Source organism: Myxine glutinosa, chromosome 1 (assembly GCF_964187855.1).
Source record: "Myxine glutinosa chromosome 1, kmMyxGlut1.1, whole genome shotgun sequence".
In the NCBI taxonomy this organism is placed as follows: Eukaryota; Metazoa; Chordata; class Myxini; order Myxiniformes; family Myxinidae; genus Myxine; species Myxine glutinosa.
In genome coordinates, this window is record NC_136261.1 from 207,153,835 (window position 1) to 207,176,915 (window position 23,081).

The 23,081-nt window shown below is 45.7% G+C and overlaps 1 protein-coding gene across 2 annotated transcripts in view; it reads right to left on the reverse strand.

The window, feature by feature from the left end:
* The window catches only part of PPOX (protoporphyrinogen oxidase), a 63,568-nt gene that overhangs the window by 25,081 nt on the left and 15,406 nt on the right, over positions 1–23,081 (reverse strand). The window contains exons 3-6 of one of the 2 annotated variants that reach the window (XM_068099280.2): positions 5,601–5,716; positions 5,045–5,180; positions 4,594–4,744; positions 3,969–4,171 (exon numbers count right to left, since the gene is read on the reverse strand). In XM_068099280.2, coding sequence (XP_067955381.1) covers positions 3,969–4,171; positions 4,594–4,744; positions 5,045–5,180; positions 5,601–5,716 — 606 coding nt within the window. The remainder of the gene's footprint in view (positions 1–3,968; positions 4,172–4,593; positions 4,745–5,044; positions 5,181–5,600; positions 5,717–23,081) is intronic. The other variant, XM_068099281.2, reaches the window with a different exon arrangement.

The following is a 23,081-nucleotide window of genomic DNA, read 5'->3' on the forward strand; positions in this document are numbered from 1 at the left end:
TCCTGATCCAAACCCATCACCGAAATTATTTTTAAAAGATTATTTTGCTTTCATTTGAACTGCAAAAACAACAAAACGAACTCCCATACCTGTGGGGTGAGGTGTTCTAAGTGTGAAGTGTAAGTTCTTTATTATCCACACATTTCTTGAAAAACAAGCATTCTGAGTATTGCGCTACATTACATGTCCCCTACCGGCAGTCTGTCGTCCGGAAAACTGTTGGGGAAATTACCAAAGTTCAAAGTGTCATAACTTTGTCAAAAATGATCGAAACGTCGTGAAGTGCGAGCTTGATCTGTAACTTATCATGAGGAAACCATGTGCCAAGTTTGAAATCATTAGCATTAAGAGTTTAGAAAAAAAGTCCGGAAAGCTGTTATTTGCGTGACGGACTGACAGACGGAGGGACGGAGTGCAAACCTATAGTCCCCTCCGGTGTACACTGGTAGGGGACTAAAAAAACGGGGGGATATTGTAATCAGCTCCATCTGTCTCTCTGTCCATCTCTTCGTCCATCTGTCTGTCATGCTACCTCCTCCTAAACGGTTGTGCAGAATTTACCAAACTTGGTAGTTATGATCACCACATAGAAAAAGGTGCAAGAAGTCTTTGTTGGCCCCATCTGCTGGGGTGGGGTCAAAAGGTCAAACACGGAAAAACGAAATTACGGGTACATTATATAATGAAACTTTGTATATGCATTGGGAGACATGAAATATTGGGAGACATGAAATATGTAACGATTTTTTGGATTCGACCCCGGTTCATGCCCCGGCGGGTGGGGACTTAGGGTCACAAGGGTCAAAAACGGGAAAACAATTTTTTAACTCGAAATTTGATATTGGGCAATTCCCGGCAGAACGTTTAGCCATCTTTCAACTTTGCTTTAGGTGGGAAGTGTGGGGATTTGCGATGGCGAGCCATCGACTTCGCGCTCTCTTCATTTCACCCTTAATCAATATTTTTCAAGTACTCACTTGACTATTTTTTTTCAACGATTGCACGTGTGTGATGTGCTGTTCTCAAAGCACGCAATCACTCACTCAGATACATTATGCAGCACATTAGGTTAGCGAACTTGTTTTGACCATTTTGTATGCTTTAATAAAGGTGAATCGTATGAATTGTTAATGACAATAAAAAACGAGTTATGCCTAATGGAACTCCTTTATCATGGTCACATAAAACAACTAATATAAATCAGAAAACAAAACAAAGGATTTCATTACTCCGAGGTAATCCAAGGTAACGCATGTTGCTTGCTCACTACAGGCTTCAACTGATTACCAAAGATCCACCTCGAGTCTATTCCTTCAGCCATTTAAAAACCTGCCAAGTCAGCCAATGCGTTAAATCCATGGTACAGTGTTATGGGGTATGTTTTACTACATATTCTGAGGGACTCGTGAGATCTCATCTGGAAATTTCTGATACAGTACGAGTATTGGGGCATCAACAACGTCTGCGTCATGATCTCCTCACAACAAACAAGCTTGCGGCCCGGTGGATTTATACATTCTCCTTTCCAGGTCACAATGCACCTGCTGTGATGTGCATTTTCAGTTTTGCTAAAAAAACATAAGCCTGTCTTCTAAAACCTGCACATATTTCTGTTTTGTGCCTCCTTTTGCCTGTGCGACACATTCCTAAGCTCCGTCTCACCTTGGCCTGTACAAAGAGGTCTTACCACCCCGTCCACTGCGCAGCTCGAAACAAGCAGGTTGAGTAATTGTTTCCGCATTTCTTTATTTACGCGTTTTGAACTTTTGTCATCAAATTTTCAACAAACCTTTAATATGAGACTATAAAGAACACTAATTAATAAATTTAACATTTTTTTAGCTGTTATTTTTGTCACGTTTAGTTCGAGTACAAAGCAGAAATGGGCAGGCTTTTCATTTTGAGATGCTTTCTCGTTATTATTATTATTACTATTATTATTATTATTATTATTCAGTTAGTGGGATGTGGATGAAGCTGCAGATATTACAAATAGCATTTTGGTTCCCATCCTAAGTTGCCCAAAGGTATTTAAAGAGTGAACCATACATCATGGAATTGCACCATGCATACACCAAAATATGTGGGACAGACAATTCACAACTCCTCAAACTCCATTAATGAGCCAGCGATGCATTTAGCGACAAACTATTTCACATGCGAATGTCACTATTGGATTGTTGATAAAAAAAATACAATTCTCTGTTATGAGCTCCAGTTCCACGAGCTTAGAATCCAAATCCTTTTCACGATTGCTTTCAGCCTAATTTGTACATATAACGTATGATGATTGGCAGTCCAATAGATGGCCTACCACATCATTGTAGCAAAGGATTATTCTGTCAACAAATGCCTTATTAGTCCCCTACCGGGGACTATAGGTTTGCACGCCGTCCCTCCGTCTGTCAGTCCGTCAGTCCGTCAGTCTGTCACGCAAAGAACAGTTTTCCGGACATTTTTTCTAAACTCTTAATGCTAATGATTTCAAACTTGGTGCATGGTTTCCTTATGATAAGTTACAGATCAAGTTCGAACTTCATGACGTTTCGATCATTTTTGACAAAGTTATGGCACTTTGTTTATTCTAGAGTTCTCCTCAAGCATCACCGTGCACCCTCAGCCTCGTCTCGCGAACGTCAAAAGCGCGACACAGCGTGCGCTTTCCGGAGGGGCGGAGCCAAGCCGAGCAACATATATATATATATATATATATACACATCGATCATTGATCGTGAACCGGAAAATATAATAAATTACTGATATTTAGCGACTCGAAAGGTTCTTTATCAACAACTTATTTTCTCGTGCTTCTCCTGACCTGTCTGCAAGGTGTATAAATCGAAGTCCCGAGTGCGAATCACAGGTGAGCCCATCCTGAGGTAATTAGCGATTGGGAACGATTCAGAATCTGTGGGTGAATAACCCTTGGTAATTTCCCCAACAGTTTTCCAGACGACAGACTGCCGGTAGGGGACATGTATTGCAGCGCAATACTCAGAATGCTTGTTTGATCTGTCATGTATCAACAAGTTAATATGTTCTAAGCTTTTGAAGTGCAAATTCAACTCAAATATTTTCCAACATGTTAACCAATAATACATACTGTAAGTTATGACGAAGTTATGACAACATTAACCTGACTAGTTTTGGCAATACCAGATAAACAATTTTCCTGAAATTATTGTTCACCTGGTAGACCCTGGTGTTGGGCTAGCGGTTAGGGTGCCGGCTTTAGGATACCTAGGATCCTGGGTTCGAATCCTGGTCGATCGCTGAATTAACGCCAGGGGGGTTGACTCAGCCTGTCATCCTTCCGAGGTCGGCTAATTGAGTACCAGTTCACTGGTAATTCCCTGTTTGTCGTTAAAGGCGGCAAAAAGGGTTGGCGTCAGGAAGGGCATCCGGCCATAAAACATTGCTTCAAAAAGGGGACCAAAAAACAACAACAACCACGGTTCCCGAAAAAGGCCAACCCCCGCTTTGCGGGGAAAAATGGCCTCTAAAGGTGTTTTTTGTTTTGTTTTTGTTCACCTGGTGTTGGGTGTTGGGCTAGCGGCTAGGGTGCCAGCTTAGGATCCTAGGATCCTGGGTTCGAATCCCGGTCGATCACTGAATTAACGCCAGGGGGGTTGACTCAGCCTGTCATCCTTCCGAGGTCGGCAAATTGAGTACCAGTTCACTGGTAATGCCCTGTTTGTCGTAAAAGGCGACAAAAAGGGTTGGCGGCAGGAAGGGCATCTGGCCGTAAAACATTGCTTCAAAAAGGGGACCAAAAAACAACAACAACCACGGTCCCCGAAAAAGGCCAACCCCCGCTTGCGGGGAAAAATGGCCTCTAAAGGTGTTTATTTTTTTATTTTTTATTGTTCACCTATGGTCAGGGTTGAACACACATTCCTATAGAGCATTATACCATCACTCATATTCCTTGGTTCGTCCCGCTGTGAAATCCCTAAACTCGGGCTTACCTCGGCCTGGCCATCTCCTGTAAACCTTAAGGACTGCACTGGTTCACCCAGCACGATTTCTGAACATGGCTGCTCGACACTGCTGCTAATAGCCCAGGTTAATGCTTCAGGAAGGCTCGATAAACCTCGGGCCAGAGACCACTGGGCCCATTGTTCAGCTCTTGCTCGACGCACAAGTTCACACTGTTCCAGTAAATGATCACCTGGGAAGAATAGGGAATTGCACAAAGGGATGGACGAGAGTTGAGGATGTCAGCTCGAGTGCAAATGTTTTAATGGAAATGAAATTCAAACTTTAAGATCTGATCATTACTAGATTATCATAGTTATTTAAATTTTCATATATATTTACACAAGTGGCCAAAGCTCCCTTTTGCATGAATTATGAGATTACTAGATATTGAACAAATGAGCACAGCACGATTATCGGATTAAAACGTGGGATCCTGGTATCGTAAGCTGCGCTCGGATTGGAACACCAAATAGCATGGCACAAAGCCATTAAACTGTTGAATATGTGCAGATGTCATTATGCTGCAGAGAAAAGCACAATTACGAAGCCATGACATAGCGAGCATGTGACAAATGTACAAAGTAAAGTAGATCATGGTGAGTCAATGCATACGTTTTCTTCGGGCAACGGCGAGTCCCAGCAGAAGTGAACCTGTGAGGCGCTGGGCCTCATAAGCAGCTGGTAGGCAGGAACGGAGGCTCAAACACCGAGCATCTCCAGCAAATACTCCTCGGCACAGAGGATCTGCGAGCAGCTCGGCCGCCTGTGCAAATGCAAAACAAGATTATGTTGCTGTTTACATCTTTCTGATCCTTAGACCATTTCCTTCACTCTCAACAGACTTTTTCCTCTTAACAGGTCACAAAAAAAAACTCATTTTGTTTCCCTATTTAACACCTCACGTTAATCTGTAACCCATCAGGCTCTTCCCCATTCTCATGGTGACCTCCTGCCTTCTACAAAAAAACTGGCAAGAATTATTTTCCCTCTCTGGCAACATCCCGATTCAACCCTTTTTCTTCCCTTCTTTTTTCAATCAACCCAACCCAACTTTGCTCCTCACCTCTTTCCCCATTCTCCTTTCCAAAAACCCATAGATGGTTTCATCTTCTCTCTTGCCTCCTCTCCTTACAAACGGTTCCTTGAGAGCAGTCCAAATTAGAGGGCGAGAGAATAGGCCTCCCACCTCCAGAAGACCTCTATGGCGGATGGTGTGAGATAAGGGAAGAGAGAAATTGAGCAGGAGTAGACATAAAACTTCTGGTTCCTTTGAGAAGTAATGTGAAGCTTGCAGAACTGAATAACCATCCACATATTGTATTCTGTGCACATTTTGCCGAGGGTTGGGGTGGAGGTTAAGTGGAATTGGCAGAAATTAAAGAAATAAAGCGAAGAGGGAAGGATAAGAAAATAACAGACATCTGAGGGTAGGAGAGTATGAAATCTATATAGAGGAGGTTGAGTAGCGATAAGAGTAATGGGAGAGGAGGTAAGAATGTTTGGAGTATGGGTATGGAGGTGGAGTTGCGAGGCGGTGTGAAACAAGATTTATTTAGTTTATACATTTGTAATAAATTGATGGTCATCATGCAAAGGGTGAGGTTGGGAGGTTTGAATACTTAAAGCTCGATGGCAGGGCATGCAGCTGCCCCTTGCTGTACAGGAAACGATTTTGGGCTGCAGGAGCACTGCTCAACACAGGCAGCACCTCTGCAGACAAACCTAAGTCTTCCACCTGCACAACCATCACATCCATCATCACAGTGTCACACATTCAACTAAACCTCACCTTCACCACCACCGGTATACAAGTTTTGGAAATTAAACAACTGAACATAAAACAGCAGCAAATTGATTGTTTCAATATTCATGAAATAAATGAAATTGGGCATGTCATGAACTCAACAACACCACATAAATCAACTTCTTAAAGAGAAAATATGTTCACATACTGTGTGTGTGTGTGTGTGTGTGTGTGTGTGTATATATATATATATATATATATATATATATATATATATATTTCCTGCTCGCGGCTTGGAGTGTGTGGGACAGAAAGAAGGAGGATGTGTGACAAAGTAGCTCAGGTTGCCTTGAAAGGCTCACTTTGGATATAGTCCTGGCCTTGCTCATAACCCCGTATACAACTCATCCGCAACAGATTTTGAAACTTGATTTGAGTTATTGGACCATTTACCTTTAAAAATCACACAGGTGCTTCTTCGGAACCGGCTGCGAATGGCCGCTAGGGGTGAAAATCCGAGATTGCCGCCAGTAGCCGTATTGAAAATACTAGGGCATGCCCGTACTATATATAAGCTAGGACGTGCCCGTACGTGGGTGCCCGTTCCTTGCCAAAAAAAAAAAAAAAAAAAATTTGTGTAGGGGTGTGTGTGTGTAAACATCCTAGGGCGTGCCCGTACGTGGGTGCAAAAAAACATGCGTGCAAACAACAACAACAAAAAAAAACTTTGAAACCACGTGGCAGTAACGACCACAGAACCCCCCCCTCTATTTACATGAATGGTTTGGTCCATTCGCAACGACCACAGAACCCCCCCCCCCCCCTCTATTTACATGAAATGGTTTGGTCCAAAGCGAACGGCTTGCGGTGTTTGGTAAAGAAATCGCCATAGCTCGGTAACTACTTGTCCGATTAATTTCAAACCTTGAAAAGGCACATCCTCGGGTCCCCAGCAATATACCTGGCAAGTTTCAAGTATATCGGACCGGTAGTTGTCGAGAAACAGCGGTCACAGACAAACATACACACATACACACATACACACATACAAACACACATACACACATACACACAGAGATTAATGGAATTATAGATAGATAAATTTTGAACCACTCACCATAGAAGTATGTGTAATACCTTGTTTTATGGGTTTTTGGGTGTGGGGAATCCATTTGCGACATCATTTTCATGATTGAAGGCCAAGGTCACATGCTAAGGTCAAGGTCAAGGTCAGAAATCACAAAAAAGGCCAAAATCACAGTTTTACACACATCGAGAAACAGACTAACAAGTATAACTCACTATTTAAAAGTTTATGATGTAAATTGAGCTCAAGAATGTGTTGCAAACCAAAAACCGTGAGGAGTGCGTCCCCAAGTTTGAGCAGGTATCTGCTGATGCTGCTGCTCTCCATCAACAATTTAACACATTTGCTCAAGAGTGCCAGGAGAAATCGGAATTGTGTCAGTACTTCATGAACTTTCGGATGATCGTTGCTATCATCCAGAAAAAAACACGACCAACAGGAATATTGTGCTGTGTTTCGGCCCAGGAAAGGGCCTGAAATCACTCCTGGGGGGAGTCCTAATGGGGGCGACAGGCCCCGGGGGTGGGTGGCACAAAACACACTCGACGCGTGCCCACGTGTGCCCGTGGGTGTGGAAAACAGGGTGGGTGCCCACCGCACCGACGCGCGTCACAAAAAATCGAACCTAGGGCTTGGTCCTTGTGAGGGACGCTAAAGACGATTGTGCTTGGCTTGTGCTTGTGCTGTGTGTGTGCTGAAAATGGAAACGTTAAAAAACGTAGTTAGATTTAGTGAACCCGAAATGCTGTTTTGTTATTTAAAAAAAAATAATTATCCACTCCACACGAAAGGCTAAAGTGCTTTTAAAAAGACCTATGGTATACGGTGTGGTATCGTGCGATACACCGTGGATGGAACGTCGTTACGTGTGCGTATACGTGCTTCCATTCCACAAAACGAACTTGCGATGGGTACGTATTTATGGATGCGGCGTACGATGCGATAAACAATAAAATGCCCCTGCCGGTGTTACGTGGTGTGGCGCGGTGTGTGTTGGTCCCTTCCTCGTTATACGTTATTTATGGCATGACGTACGTGCTGGTTTTCGTGCGGGATCACAAAAATCGATGTGCTTCCGTCGCGTACGTATGGACGTGTCGCTGAAAAACATTTCTTTTTTTTAAACTTGGAATCTCAAAAACGTTCGTTTCGACCGTCGATGATGGTAGGGACTCGACCTCGTGGTCACCGACGGTGTCGTCAGCTTATCGTATTAGGGGACGAAAACACGTGGGGGCTCGAGGCCGCGCGTTCGCCGACGCCCGGACCGACGGTCCGTGCTCTTCTGCGCCGAGCCGGGGCGAGCGCGGGTCTCGTGGGGCGCGGCGCCGGAGAGGTCCGCCGGTGCGTGCTCGTGGTGCGAGGCGTGGTGCGGCGCGTGGTCGCCCCGCCGAAAACACGCGCGCCTTTGCTTTTCCCTGTGCCTGCCTTTACGCCCTCCGGTGAAACCTCCGGGCCGTAAAGGCAGGAGCGTGGCTTCGGACGGAGACCCGAAAGTGGAAAAGTCGGTTTTTTTTTCGAAGGGTTCGCCACGATATGATGTTTCGCTCACGAGGTTCAGACGTACGTGGCGGCGGCCGTCTTGGGTTTTGACGTGGCGACCCGATTTACGACGGCGTTCTTCCTTATGCCGAGATACACCCACGCACCGAATTAGAAGTCGGTACCTTGCTTATCTTTCGAGATATTCCGCTCACGAGGTTCAGACGTATATATGGTGGCGGCCATCTTGGAGTTGACGTGGCGACCCGATTTTCAACTGCGTTCTTCCTTGTGCCTAGATACACCCACGCACCGAATTAGAAGTCGGTACTTTGCTTATTTTTCGAGATATTCCGCTCACGAGGTTCAGAAGTAGATAATGTGGCGGCCATCTTGGATTTTGACGTGGCGACCCAATTTACGATAACCTTCTTCCTTATGCCTCGGTACACCCACGCACCGAATTAGAAGTTGGTGCTTTGCTTATTTTTCAAGATATTCCGCTCACGAGGTTCAGACATAGATATGGTGGCGGCCATCTTGGATTTTGACGTGGCGACCCAATTTACGATAGCCTTCTTCCTTATGCCTAGGTACACCCACGCACCTAATTAGAAGTTGGTGCTTTGCCTATTTTTCAAGATATTCCACTCACAATGTTCAGACATATATATGGTGGCGGCCATCTTGGATTTTGACGTGGCGACCCAATTTTCGACAGCTTTCTTCCGTGTGCCTAGATACACCCACACACCAAGTTAGAAGTTTCTACTTCGCTTATTTCTCAAGATATGCAGGTTGCAAGGTCAGACATATATATGGTGGCGGCCATCTTGGATTTTGACGTGGCGACCCAATTTTCGAAGGCTTTCTTCCTTGTGCCTAGATACACGCACACACCAAGTTAGAAGATTCTACTTCGCTTATTTTTCAAGATATGCAGGTTGCAAGGTTCAGACATACATGTTGGCGGCCATCTTGGATTTTGCCGTGGCGACCCAATTTTCAATAGCTCGCGCATGCGCAGATGGGCTGCACTGCGATGCCACTGAAAAGCGGCTGAGAAAACCGCGCATGCGCAGATCGCGGACATGATTCATTTCGAATTTCCATCTTTATTTAATTTCCGAAAAGACGTCTGCATTCGACAATCGCGCGATGACGTCACGACGTAAATGAATTTCTTCATATAACTTCAGATCCGCTGGATGGATTTTGACGAAATAAACGGCATCGTGTAGGGCATTTAAATGCGCAAATTTCGAGACCACTTGTGACCATGACAGCCATTTCCTTCTCGCACAGCACCAAACGTTCTAATACGTCAATCCCGTCAACCCTGCGCATGCGCAGGTGGTGCGACAGTCGTTTGCCGAAGCACTTGAACATTTAACGCTGAAAAAATCGCGCATGCGCAAATGGTAGCGCTGGAGCGCAGGTCACGTGTGCACGCGTATGTAATATGTGGATGGATATTTGCGCATGCGCAAATGGTCGCGCTGGAGCGCAAGGTCACGTGTGCACGCTTACGTAACTTACGTACGCGCTTTGATGGGCGGGGCGAACGGTGTTCACGAATGGTAAAATGCGGAAGCGCTGGTAGCGTATGCGAAGCTGTCGCACGATCTCCTGTCATGGTCCACAAGATTATCACAGAGAGGTGCAGCTTCCAGCGTTTCGAGATATGATCCAGACCTAACTTTTGAGACCGGTCCCAGCGTTCTAGGCCCCGTGGTTGGTTCAGACGGACCCGACGAAGGACGTGTTGGATTTTACCGCGAGCCGATTCGAGCACCGACGTGCCGGCGAACAAAACCGGTCATATCTTTTGAACGCGTGGCTCGATTTTTACAAAATAAACTTTTTCTTGAAGGGCTGAACCGTGCGCTCAAAAGGATAGTAATGGCGACCGGGAAATGTTTTGTTTTGCGCCGCAAAGGCGTCTTGTGTGACGTGAGGACCATGTCGTGCTGCATAAATTATCATATCATTACCGCCGGCGCGATCCGTGACGTCACGGCTCACTTAATTGCAATTATCTCCGCTATTCCTTGGCCGAATCGAACCGGGAAACAAGTATGTTGTATAATATTCGGATGCGCACGTTTCAAGCCCGGTTTGAGCTTCCGCAGTTACGTGGTTCTCGAGATAGCCGTTTCCGTGCACAAACTCTATAGTGTTTTCCTCTGTAAGTTCTATGAGCGGTTTCGGGCCTGGACTATGTTGGTGAAGATGCGAGGGGGCGGGCTTTTGCTTCTGGGTGACTTCGTCACGATAACGTGATTATTTCTCCGCCCTTTACAACAAGCAGCTGATTGCTGCAGACCGTGATGGCAACTGGCCATTGCATGTCGGAACAGTGAAGGCTTCCTTGGGGATCCTACATGAGTTTGATGCCATCAACTATCTCCGGTATGCATCATGGTACTTGGAGAGGATTCAGGTTCTGGAAGTCACCTACCCCACACTCTACTGCCGGTTTTGTATGGGACATTTTGTTGTGAAGGACCGGGCTGGTGCGGTATTTGCTGATGTGGCAGGGGACTTGAAGCTGGAGCAGTCACAGAACAGGTTCTCACAGGGTCCAGGTGGACACGTGATTGTTGGAAGCGCTGGAGATGCTGCTGTTGTGGCTGAGTTTGGACTTCTATTTCATGAGATCCTTGTGATCAGTAATCTTCTCCAGTTACTCACCAATGCTCGACTCATGGATCACCTGGAAACATCAATACAACATGAGCTCGGGGGACGCAAGGGTCTGATCTTTGACCAAAATGTGGCACGGCTGCTAGACTTTGTGAAAGCGCGGGAAAACCCCTTCATTGTTCTGGCACCCAATGTGCCACTCTACAACTTTGTCACAAAGCAAATTGTCAATGACATCATCAAGGCGAGACTCCTGAAGGCGCTGGAGAATGGTGACGCAGCATATCAGAAATTCCGTAATGAGCGGTACGTGGTCAGGTCCAAGAAGCTGAGCGTCACCATATCTAAGGTGAATCTTCCAGCCTTCGACTCACAGTGTACCATGAAGAAGACCAGCACAGTCACAGCAGCAACCAAGGCTACCATTTCCACGACGGACATCGCATCTGCACAGAGGGAGGCAGAGATTGCTACACTACGTGGAATTTCGCCAGAAGAGCTATATGCACATGACCTTCTGCAGTCTAGCCCACTATTTGTCGGAGAAATCACAACAAAGCCTGACATAGCACAATTGGTCACTGAGCTTGGAAACCAATCTTGCCCCAGTTGACTACCAATTCAACCGGGATAATCCCCAAGCAACACATGTTTTGCTTGACTTTATGTCGAAAATATGACAATTCCCCAATCTCCGGTCTACATTTACAAACTTTGGTGGAGTAATTCAAGAAGTTTTCAAGAGTGCCCATCGAGTTTGTCCATCACTGGAAATGACTCACATAGTATTCGACAGCTGCAATGAATTGAGCATCAAGGAGGGTGAGCGGATCCGTAGAGCTGGTGAGAATAGCGCTGTTGACTTGGCCGTCGTGGACGAGTCTGTGCCTATTCCACACCAGTTGGACAAGTTCTGGGCATCTAGTGTCAACAAACAGAACCTACAGCTGCTGGCGCAGGATGTGGGGGAACGAGATCTGCAGGACGTGGTTCTGAGTGGGATGGTGGTCAATGAAGAACTAATATCTGCGAGACTGAAGCTGACTGGATCACCTGCGAGTGATCTGTCACTTCTCAACAACTGGCAGGAGGAGGCAGACTGCCGCATAATATCTCACGGGCCTTTGGGCAGTTGGAAGGGGCTGTGAGAGAGTGGTTGTGGTGTCTAATGACACAGATACTGTTATCCTTCTCCTGCGCTACATTGGTTTGTTCAAAGAGGGTAGCTTGCAGGAGCTTTTGGTTCAGTTTGGGACAGGAGAGAAGCGACGTATGATTCCACTTCATGTGCTGCACCTCAAGCTAGGAGACGAATTATGCCGTGTACTCATCAAGGCGCATGTCATGACTGGGGACGATGCACTGAGCAAGGTGGGCACAAAACATGCAGCACTCGTATGCAGATCTGCAAGGTTTCTCTCCAGCTTTGGAGAGTCTCCTGTTCTCTCTGAAGTGGACATACATCAGGTGGAACAATACCTCATCCATGTATGGGCCGGTGCGAGAAGCAAACCCACTGCAACTGCATTTGACCACTTGAGACTCGACGTCCACAGGCATTCAGTGGTAGGGCTAGAAGAACTACCACCCACATCCAGCGTCATCCGGGGACATTTGAGGAGGGCATTCTACGTGATCCGGAATGCCTTGACCTTGCTAGCTGATGCCAGTCAGCTTGACCCTATTCATTATGGTTGGATCAACCAAGACGGCACGCTCATGCCCCTTAAGTCTCTGAAGCCGATCCCCACCAAAATTCTGACCCTGTGTGGCTGTAGTGGGAAGTGTAACTCAAAGCGTTGTTCCTGCAAAGCAGCAGAAGTTATGTGTGTGATCTACTGCCATAAAAAGGTTGTTGAGCCCATCTGTGTGAATAAATAAACAAATGCCAAGTTCCCACCTTAGCTCTCTCGTCTGGGCATCTGACTCATATACCATTCATTTTTAGTCATAATTATAAGGAATATGGCTTATATGCAGGTATTATATGGCACTGTAATGTAGCTAATTTTTTTTTAATTTTCAGATTGTGTGTTCTAAAGAATGATTAAAATGGTCCAATTCATAAGTGAACAATGTGTATGCCTACGATATTGTGAGCCAAATAAAATGAGAAGTTGTGAAATAAACAAGATTTGAAAAAACTACATGGCCTACACTTATTCCCACAGTCAGCTAAGTTGCAAAACATCAGTAATTGTATCACTCATCAAACTTTGATAGTTTCCTTCTCGATGTCTGTGAAACTGCGATTTTGGTCGTTTTTTGTGATTTCTGACCTTGACCTTGACCTTAGCATGTGACCTTGGCCTTCAATCATGAAAATTATGTCACAAATGGATTCCCTACACCCAAAAACCCATAAAACAAGGTATTACACATACTTCTATGGTGAGTGGTTCAAAATTTATATTTTCAATATGGCTACTGGCGGCCATCTAGGATTTTCACCCCTAGCGGCCATTCGCAGCTGGTTCCGAAGAAGCACCTGTGTTATTTTTAAAGGTAAATGGTCCAATAACTCAAATCAAGTTTCAAAATCTCTTGCGGATGAGTTGTATACGGGGTTATGAGCAGGGCCTGGACTAATATGGAGGAAGTTTATGGAGGCACGTCGAACGGTGTAGGTTGAGGTTACGGAATAGAAATGGAGATGTGTGAATGATGTGTGTGTGTGTGTGTGTGTGTGTGTGTGTGTGTGTGTGTGTGTGTGTGTGTGTGTGTGTGTGTGTGTGTGTGTGTGTGTGTGTGTTGCAGGAGTGGGTCATGAGTGGGTGTGGTTTTGCATGGTTTTACATAAATGTGTTTTTGCATGAGTGGTGCATGTAGGTAAGGGTAGTTGGTTGGTTGGTTGTGTGTGGTTTTTTTGTACTACCGGTATTATTATTTCTTATTTTGTGTGTGTGAGTGAGTGAGTGAGTGGGTGAGGGTGTGTGTTTTTGCATGAATGAATTCTGTGGGAAGAACCGCAGGAGGAGGAAGAATGGTAGCCCGTCGTGTCTTGGCAAGGAGGGAGGAGCTTCATAAGTCCTATGACTCCCCTTTCGTGGTTTGCACTGGGGTTGGTGATTAATACATTAACACCTATGAGCTTTAATTTAACGTCTTTAAACGTACGGGGAGTCCGGACCACGGTTGGAGGATCGCTATTTTTGAAGAACTGTGCAATTTGGAATGGGATGTCTGCCTGTTGCAGGAATGCCATATTCCGCACGGTGAGTATGGATACCTCCGTGCAAATTGGCGGTACGGAGAGTCGTATTGGTCCGGAAGCAACACTAACATGGCGGCAGGATTAGGGTTTCTTATTAAGAGCCCGAATGTCGAGGTCCTTAGTCTAGAAGAAATTATTCCGGGGCGATTGGCCGCGCTCAGGGTGGTGGTGTCGCCGACCCCACTGACCTTGGTCAATGTGTACGCCCCTCAGACAGTCGGAGAAAGAGCGGAGTTCCTGCGCCAGTTGGGGCCCCTCCTTTCTACCTCTGGCCCCATGATCGTCGGGGGAGATTTTAATATAAGTTTGGACAGATTGCCCCAGGATTCATCGGCGCGGGCCCTGAATAGAAAGTGCTTGTTCAGGATTTTAGGTTGAGGGACACGGGTGCGGGAAGGAATGAGGTCACCCGGACCGATGCGGCTGCTACCAGTCGGGCTAGGATCGATTACATCTTTGTGACACCAAATTTTGGCGAGCCGGACCTGGTACTTCATGCGGTGGCATTTTCAGACCACTGTCGTCTGTCTCTGGGTATTGAATTAAATGGGGTGCGTCCCTGGCGCTCTGAACTCTTAGTCAGGGAATATTGCAAAAATCTGGGAACAAATTCCTTACCAAGAAATTTCTTCACCAATGTGTGTGTAAGGGTGTCCACTAACACATTTCAAAAAGTTTAAATTCAAGTCCCCTAGGGGAACCCGTGACAGGGGTCAACAGGGGTCAATTACCTTTTTTAAGATCAAATTTTTCTTATATTTACATTCTGGGTCACAGTATCCGACAGGAAGCATCAAAATTATTCAAAGTAGGCTCATTTTAAAGCTAAGAACATATCTGACATGGTGATACCTAAAACAAATCAATATGTTAAAAAGTTTACACAATTTCGAGCAAAAATTTTTTTTTTTTTGTCATTTTTGCGGTAAAAATTAACTTTTCTGGTCTACAATTCGTCTTCTAGGTAGATACCCCTTCGTTTCATTTTTCTGAAAGTTTCCAGCAAACTGCCCAAGATATGCAGCCTTAATGTATTATAAGTAAAACATTCTGGTATTTATAAAATTGAAGCTATGAAAGGTCACTGACCTTTATTGTTTTCCCTTATTGTAACATAAATTGTAATAACCGTTACAGGTATTTTTCTTTTGTTACCCTAATTTTTTAACCCTAGCTTTTTCCTTTGTAGGGCAGTACAGGCTAGCAGTATGGACGTAGACATTATTCCTGCACCTCCGCTCAATTGCTTCATCTGTGAAGGCCCGGAGACGCCAGCTCAGAAGCTCGCACAGGCAACTCCTAATATAAAGGCTACTACCTACTCTGTTGGCGTATGCAGAAGCGGTTGGAAATGCTACAATTTTGGAGCGCATGAAGGAGGCATGGAATGTCGGAAGACTGAGATACCACTTCGAGTGTAAACGTGATTTGTACAACATCTCTGTCAAGGTCACCATGAAGTCAACTCGTAAGTGCGACCTGTTTTACTAGGCAGGGAATAATTATTTACTGACCTGAACATTATTGTTTAAATACTGGTGATATTTCATGTGAACAAACTTCTAAAATAATTCACATTTGATTTATTGCAGGGGCAGCAGGGAAGGAGAAAGAGTCAGCACAGATGAAGAGACGACGCATTTTCTCTGGGTTCAGTGCATCTACTGCATGCAGTTCTACGAGTCCACGTTCCGTTCAGCTTCTGTACAAAAATGTATGCATAAAAATGTAAAATGTTGTTTTAGGTATCACCATGTCAGATATGTTCTTAGCTTTAAAATGAGCCTACTTTGAATAATTTTGATGCTTCCTGTCGGATACTGTGACCCAGAATGTAAATATAAGAAAAATTTGATCTTGCAAAAGGTAATTGACCCCTGTTGACCCCTGTCACGGGTTCCCCGAGGGGACTTGAATTTAAACTTTTTGAAATGTGTTAGTGGACACCCTTACAAACACATTGGTGAAGAAATTTCTTGGTAAGGAATTTGTTCCCAGATTTCCCAGATTTCTGATAATATTCCCTGACTACTGGGGTGGGAGCGGGTTTTTGGGGTTTGGGGATAGGGATAATGAACTTTGGTTTTAATGATTAATGGTTTATTGAATTTGATTTGGGTTTCAACTTTGTCTTTGAACTTTGTTTTCTTGATTTTCCTGATCTTTGCTTTGCTTTCTCTCTTTGATTTCTGATTTATTGTTTGATTTATTGGCTTTTGATTTCCTGGGTTTTTGATTGATGGTTTTATTGAGTGGGTTTGGAGTGAGTTTTTTTTTTAACCTTTTTTTGTAATAAAAAAGGCTTCAGCCATTAAATGGAGGCGATTTTGTTGTTGTAGTCTGTGTTCGCACTGGCTGGGGGTAGGGGTATGTACGCATCCAGGTGTAGTTGCTGCATGTGGAGGTGTATGTGCCCCTGCTGGCCCACCTTAGCTGACCGTAGAGGTTGAAGGGCCGAAACGGGATGATGATGAGGACCTCGACTGAGGACCGGGTCAGTGAGGCACACTTGTGACCAGGTATGCTTTGAACTTAAATATATATATATATATATATATATATATATATATATATATATATATATATATATATATATATACTGTATATATATATATATATATATATATATTATATATATATATATATATATATATATATATATATATATATATATATATATATATATATATATATATATATATATATATATATATATACTGAAACGCAAAAGAAACTTACCACCTTTGAAACCTTTAAATATCAACAATAACACTGCGTGTAGTAAATGTGTGAACTTATTTGTGGACAATAGTGTCCTCACTGTCAGACAAAACGGTCACGGATGGTCACTTGAACCTTCGATGGTCACTTCATAGCACAGCTGTTGAACAGCCGTTTTGACTGTCAGTGATTAGCCAAGGGGAACGGGATGATTTTAATGAGCTGTACGTGATGTCTTGATATTGGCTTTAAAAATGCCAGTGCAAAATGGGCATTTCAATCAACATGCCACGATTGTCAAGGGATCAACGGCAGCGTGGCCTGGGCATGCTGCAAGGCGGACTGAGCTACCGTGAGGTGGCACGTCGCCTTGGCTGTTCACACCAGACGATATCGGCCCTGGTGGACAGAGACACCCTCCACAACTCTGCAGATGACAGACCTCCATCAGGGAGGTCAAGAGTCACCACTGCAAGGCAGGACAGGCAGATGGTCCGAAGTCACCTGCGGGATCGATTCCGTCCAGCATCCCGCACTGCGGTAGAAACTCCGGGGCGTGCAAACCCACGGATCTCCAATGATACTGCACGAAGACGGCTGCATGACTATGGTCTGACTGCCAGAAGACCATACAGAGGCCACGTGATGACGGCTGCCCATCACCGCAACCGACAGAGATGGTGCCAGCAGCATCAGCGGTGGACCTTGGCACAGTGGAACGAGGTCGCTTTCAGCGATGAGTCAAGGTTCTGTTTGGAGAGTCCTGATGGGCGTGAGCGTGTCTTGAGAAGAACTGGCGAGCGATTTGCCGATTGTTGCGTGCGTCAAGCCAACAGGTTGGGTGGCCCAAGTGTGATGGTGTGGGCCGCCATTTCAGGCCGGTACAGGACGCCACTGGTGGTTGTGGATGGGAATCTTAACGCCCAGCGGTATGTGGATAACATCCTGCGACCTCATCTGCTGCCATTCCTGCTAGACCACCCAGAAATGAGAACCTTTCAGCATGACAATGCTCGGCCCCATGCTGCTCGCTTTACCACTGCATTTCTCCAAGGCGAGAACATCAACACCATGCAGTGGCCTGCGCTCTCCCCTGACCTGAATCCCATAGAGCACCTGTGGGATGAGCTTGGGAGACGCGTAGTTGGCAGGGCCAGGACACGGGCAGAGCTGCTTCAGACATTGAGGACTGAGTGGGACAGAATCCAGCAGCAATCCATCCAAAGACTGGTAGGCAGTATACGCCGACGATGCACTGCCTGTATCCAAAACAATGGTGGCCACACACGCTATTGAAAGGGGACTGACATTGCACCCTGTGCTGTTCTGTACTGTAGAACAAACTGATGAGATGGTGTATCTTTGTCAAAAACTTGACATGTCATCAATAAAATGCCAATGTTTCATTTAGCAATTGTTGGTTTGTTTTATTTTGAACTGTTGCAATTTTATTACATTTCAAACAAGTGGTAAGTTGTTTGATCTCCTGGCAGTCAGACCATCGTCATGCAGTCGTCTTCGTGCAGTATCATTGGAGATCTGTGGGATTGCACGCCCCGGAGTTTCTGCCACAGTGCGGGATGCTGGACAGAATCGATCCCGCAGGTGACTTCGGACCATCTGCCTGTCCTGCCTTGCAGTGGTGACTCTTGGCCTCCCTGATCGGGGTCTGTCATCTGCAGAGTTGTGGAGGGTGTCTCTGTCCACCAGGGCCGATATCGTCTGGTGTGAACAGCCAAGGCGATGCGCCACCTCACGGTAGCTCAGTCCGCCTTGCAGCATGCCCAGGGCACGCTGCCATTGATCCCTTGACAATCGTGGCATGTTGATTGAAATGCCCATTTTGCACTGGCCTTTTTAAAGCCAATATCAAGACATCACGTGCAGCTCATTAAAATCATCCCATACCCCTTGGCTAATCACTGACAGTCAAAACGGCTGTTCAACAGCTGTGCTATGAAGTGACCATTGAAGGTTCAAGTGACCATCTGTGACCGTTTTGTCTGACAGTGAGGACACTATTGTCCACAAATAAGTTCACACATTTACTACACGCAGTGTTATTGTTGATATTTAAAGGTTTCAAAGGTGGTAAGTTTCTTTTGCGTTTCAGTATACATATATATATATATATATATATATATATATATATATATATATATATATATATATATATATATATATATATATATATATATATATATACATATATATATACACATATATACATATATATATACACATATATACACACATATATACATATACATATACTTTAAAAAAATATTATTATTATTATTTTTTATTATTATTTTTTGTATACAAGATCGAGGCTCGTGAAAGGGCTCACATTATTCACACAAAAAGTCAAACCGACACATAAAACACAAAATAAGGGGAGCGGTAGACAAGATGGGGAGAGAGGAGCTCGGACACAAACACAACATTTGAGAGCAGGGACATCGAGAGAACTGTGGGAGGGAGAGGGCTTGGGGGGAGGTGGGAGAGGTATAAAACATATGGACACTGCAAGGACTTCCAGGAAAGAAGTTGAAATTTCGAAAAAGTGTATCTGGGGTGAATTAGTGGGGGTAGAAAAGATCAAGGTTTTGGATGGGGGAAGATAAGAGATGGTGGTGAACAGCTGTTTTAAAGACCTGTAGGGAGGAGTGGGATTGAAGGGAGTGGGGGAGTTTGTTCCAGAGGTGGAAGAAAAGGGGAATGAAAGAGTGAAGGTGAGCAGAGAGCCTAGATTTTGGCAGTTTAACCATAAGAGGGTTGCTGGCAGATCTTGTGCGACCTGTAGGAATATTTGGAGGACAGAGCACAGAGAGAGCTGGGGGGGGCAAGGCCGGAGAGGAGTCGGTAGAAAACAGAAAGACCACCAACCTGCCTGCGGTGAGTGAGTGAAAGGCCCTCGGAGTTAGCTTCATCGCAGGAGATTCAAATGATTCTGAAAGCTTTGGCTTCAACAGCGTGAAGCCGGGCTCAGTGTGAGGCAGGTCCACCGGCCCAGAGGGGGGAGCAGTATTCCATTGAGCTGCGGATGAAAGCCTTGTATGTGGTGAGGAGCTCAGGTGTGCCAAGGAAGGACTTCGCACGACGGAGGATGCCCAGTCGGCGACTGGCCTTGGAGGCCAGCTTGGAAATGTGGTTTTCCCAAGAAAGATCATGGCAGATAATGAGACCCAAAAGCTTGAGCAACAGAACTTCTTGGAGAGGATTGTTGAGAAAGTAGATGGGAGGGTTTTCCAGTCGGTCTTTTCGGAGAGACATAGTAAGAGTGTGAGATTTGTCAGGATTGAAAGACATGTTCCACTTGTTTGACCAGTCTGTGATTTTGTCCAGGTCTGCAGAGAGTGAGGAGGCTGCAAGCTGCCGATCTGAGGGATGAGAAATGGAGCGGCAGAGAGTGGAGTCATCAGCAAAGAGATAGAGAGGATTTTCCAGAGAGTCGGAGAGATCATTGATGAAGACCAGAAAAAGCACAGGGCCCAGAACACTACCTTGGGGAACTCTAGCCAGAACAGGCAGGGGCGATGAGAGAAATCTATTCAGGGCCACACGTTGACTACGACCAGAGAGGAATTCCGCAAGCCAAGCATGGACATTTCCATGGATACCATAGGAGGAGTTTGGTGAGCAGAGCTGGGTGCCAGAACGTATCGAAGGCATGTGATATGTCAAGGGAGACAGCTCTGATTTCCTGTTTGGCATTGAGGACCTCAATCCATTGTTGAGACAGCAGAAGCAACATGTCCAGAGTAGAATGACCTGGTCTGAATCCAAATTGATGATCGGAGATCAAGCCATTGGAGAAGAGGAAGGATTTGATATCCGAAGCAATGATGGATTCCATGACTTTGCTGATAATTGGGAGCAGGCTGATTGGTCTGTAGTTGCAAGGATCTGTTTTTGCACCTTTTTTGTGTACAGCGGTAATGTTTTCTGATTTCCAAGATGCTGACAGATGACCTTGAGCAAAAGAGAGGGTGAAAAGAACAGAGAGAGGGTGAGATAGAGCAGCAGAGCAGGATTTTAGGACCCGTGGGCTGACGCCGTCTGGTCCAGTTGCAGAATCAGAGTCGAGGCTTGACAAAAACTTATCCACCTTGTCAGGAGAGAAGGACACAGAGTCCAGGAGCAGTTGGGTTCGACTGGGTAAGGTGAGAACAGAGAGAGATGGGTTTGGGACACAAGATTTTGAGGCAAACACAGAGTTGGGGCATTCGGCTTTGTCACGTGCGGTGTCAACTGTGTAGCCATTTGAGGTGAGGGAGGGGATGGAGGGGAACAAACACCAGAAACGGATTTGACCAGACGCCACCAGGATTTGGAGGAAGGAGACAGGTTTGAGAGTTCATTCTTGAGTGTGGAGAGATAGTGCTTCCTGGCACTCCTGAGAGTAGACACACACTTGTTCCGAGCTTGGTGGAAGGAACTGAGATTACCTTCAGTTGGATTTGCCTTCCAAGAGGCAAAGGCAAGTTGTTTCAGGGCAACTGCCTCACCACAAGATTCAGTGTACCATGGACGGGAGGAAGGGTAAGACAACTGAAGACGAGATGGGATAAATCTGTGCATGAGAGAGAGCAGTTTGCTTTGGAAGAATTCCCTGGAAGAATTGATGTAAGAGGCAGTAGAGATGGGAGACCAGTCCAGATGATTGATGGCTGCTTGCAGCCTGTGGCAGTCGGCCTGAGTGAAATGCCAGACTCGTCGCTGCTGAGGACGCTCTCTGAGAATGGCCAGAGAGACATACAGTATATTGTTATGTTTATGGGGGGCCAGGTAGGATTGTATAGGTTAGTGTGCTCCGTATGTCATGTAAGCCACCTTCATGTACTTAGGTCAGGTCGGATGTCGCGTAAGGTTGTATATTTGTCTCCATGTGAGGGGTGAATTAGTTAGGGTATAAGGGTAATTCCCTGTCTGTAATTTGACTCTGTGGTTTTCCCTTTGTCCTTATGACATATGCAACATGATTGGTCAGGGCGATGGACTGCTGCGATGGAGCTCACTGATTGAAGCGCGCGCGGACATCATTATAGAATGTTCGAGCACTAGGGACAAAAAGGGAGAGGACCGCCATTTTCTTTCTCTTGGTTCGTGGCTGGCATAACAGGCGGTCGCAAGTTGGTGCACTCTCTGGGTTCCGACATTCATTGCGTGCAGTCGCACGTCTCTCTCTTGGTCCTGGCTTTGATCGCAAGCCGTTGCGCATTGCTCTCTCTCGTGCTGGTCTTGGTGTAGGCGGTGGCATTCGCATGCTCTCTCTGTTCCTGGCTGCGGGGAAAAGCGGACGCATCCTTCTCTCTGATCCTGGTGGTGCTGGCTTCGTGACGGCTGTGTTTCGTGGCGGGTGCGCCTGAGAGACCTCGATGCTTTGTGCAGTGTAGGACGAGGAAGGAGCGAGGGCCTTTTCGCTTCACGGTGGTGGCTGGCGGGGAAGGCGACTCGCGCCAAGGCGTGTTTTTCCCATGCAAGGACTTGGGGACCCGTTTGAGGGCCAACAGGGTTCGAGGGCCGCTCAAAGCTGAGTACTAAGCAGAAGCAACGCACCACACACATTTTTTACTTTCGTTATTTTATTTATCCCTGTGTCTCAATTTAGGAATTTTGGTTACCGTACAGTTCTGTTATCCTGGCATTTCTTTTATTAAACCCATTGTTTGTTGAATTTAAATTTCTCGTCTGTCTTGTTTAATTGTCATGGGTTTGAGGATGCCCAAGTGAAACCCGTGCAGGTAAGCCTCGTCACCCTCCACCCTCGCGTGTGAAAAGGCACCGCCATAGTTTGGGTGAACGCCTCGGAGTTAAATCTCGGTTGGCAATCCGTCACCAGGGGTGTTAATCCTGGTGAAAATACCAGTCACCCCCCCCCCCCCCCCCCCCCACCAATAGTGGGGTCTGACTGTATGTATTGTTACAGACGTGGCTTAGATGTTAGTTTACCGAGCGGTTTTGGTATGACCACGTCTGCACAAGTTACCGATTATACTCGACGTTGACGAAGCCGCGCCACGCTGGCTCAATAAGAAAAAGAAGACACCCGGCTGGGTTATAAAATGACGACACCAGGGATACGGTTCTCAAGACCTCCGGAGGAGATTATATTCGTTACGGAAAAGGTTAGATTACAGGGGCTAGAGGTACAACATAGAAAGACAAGCACTTAGACACAATCTTATATTATTCCCCAACAG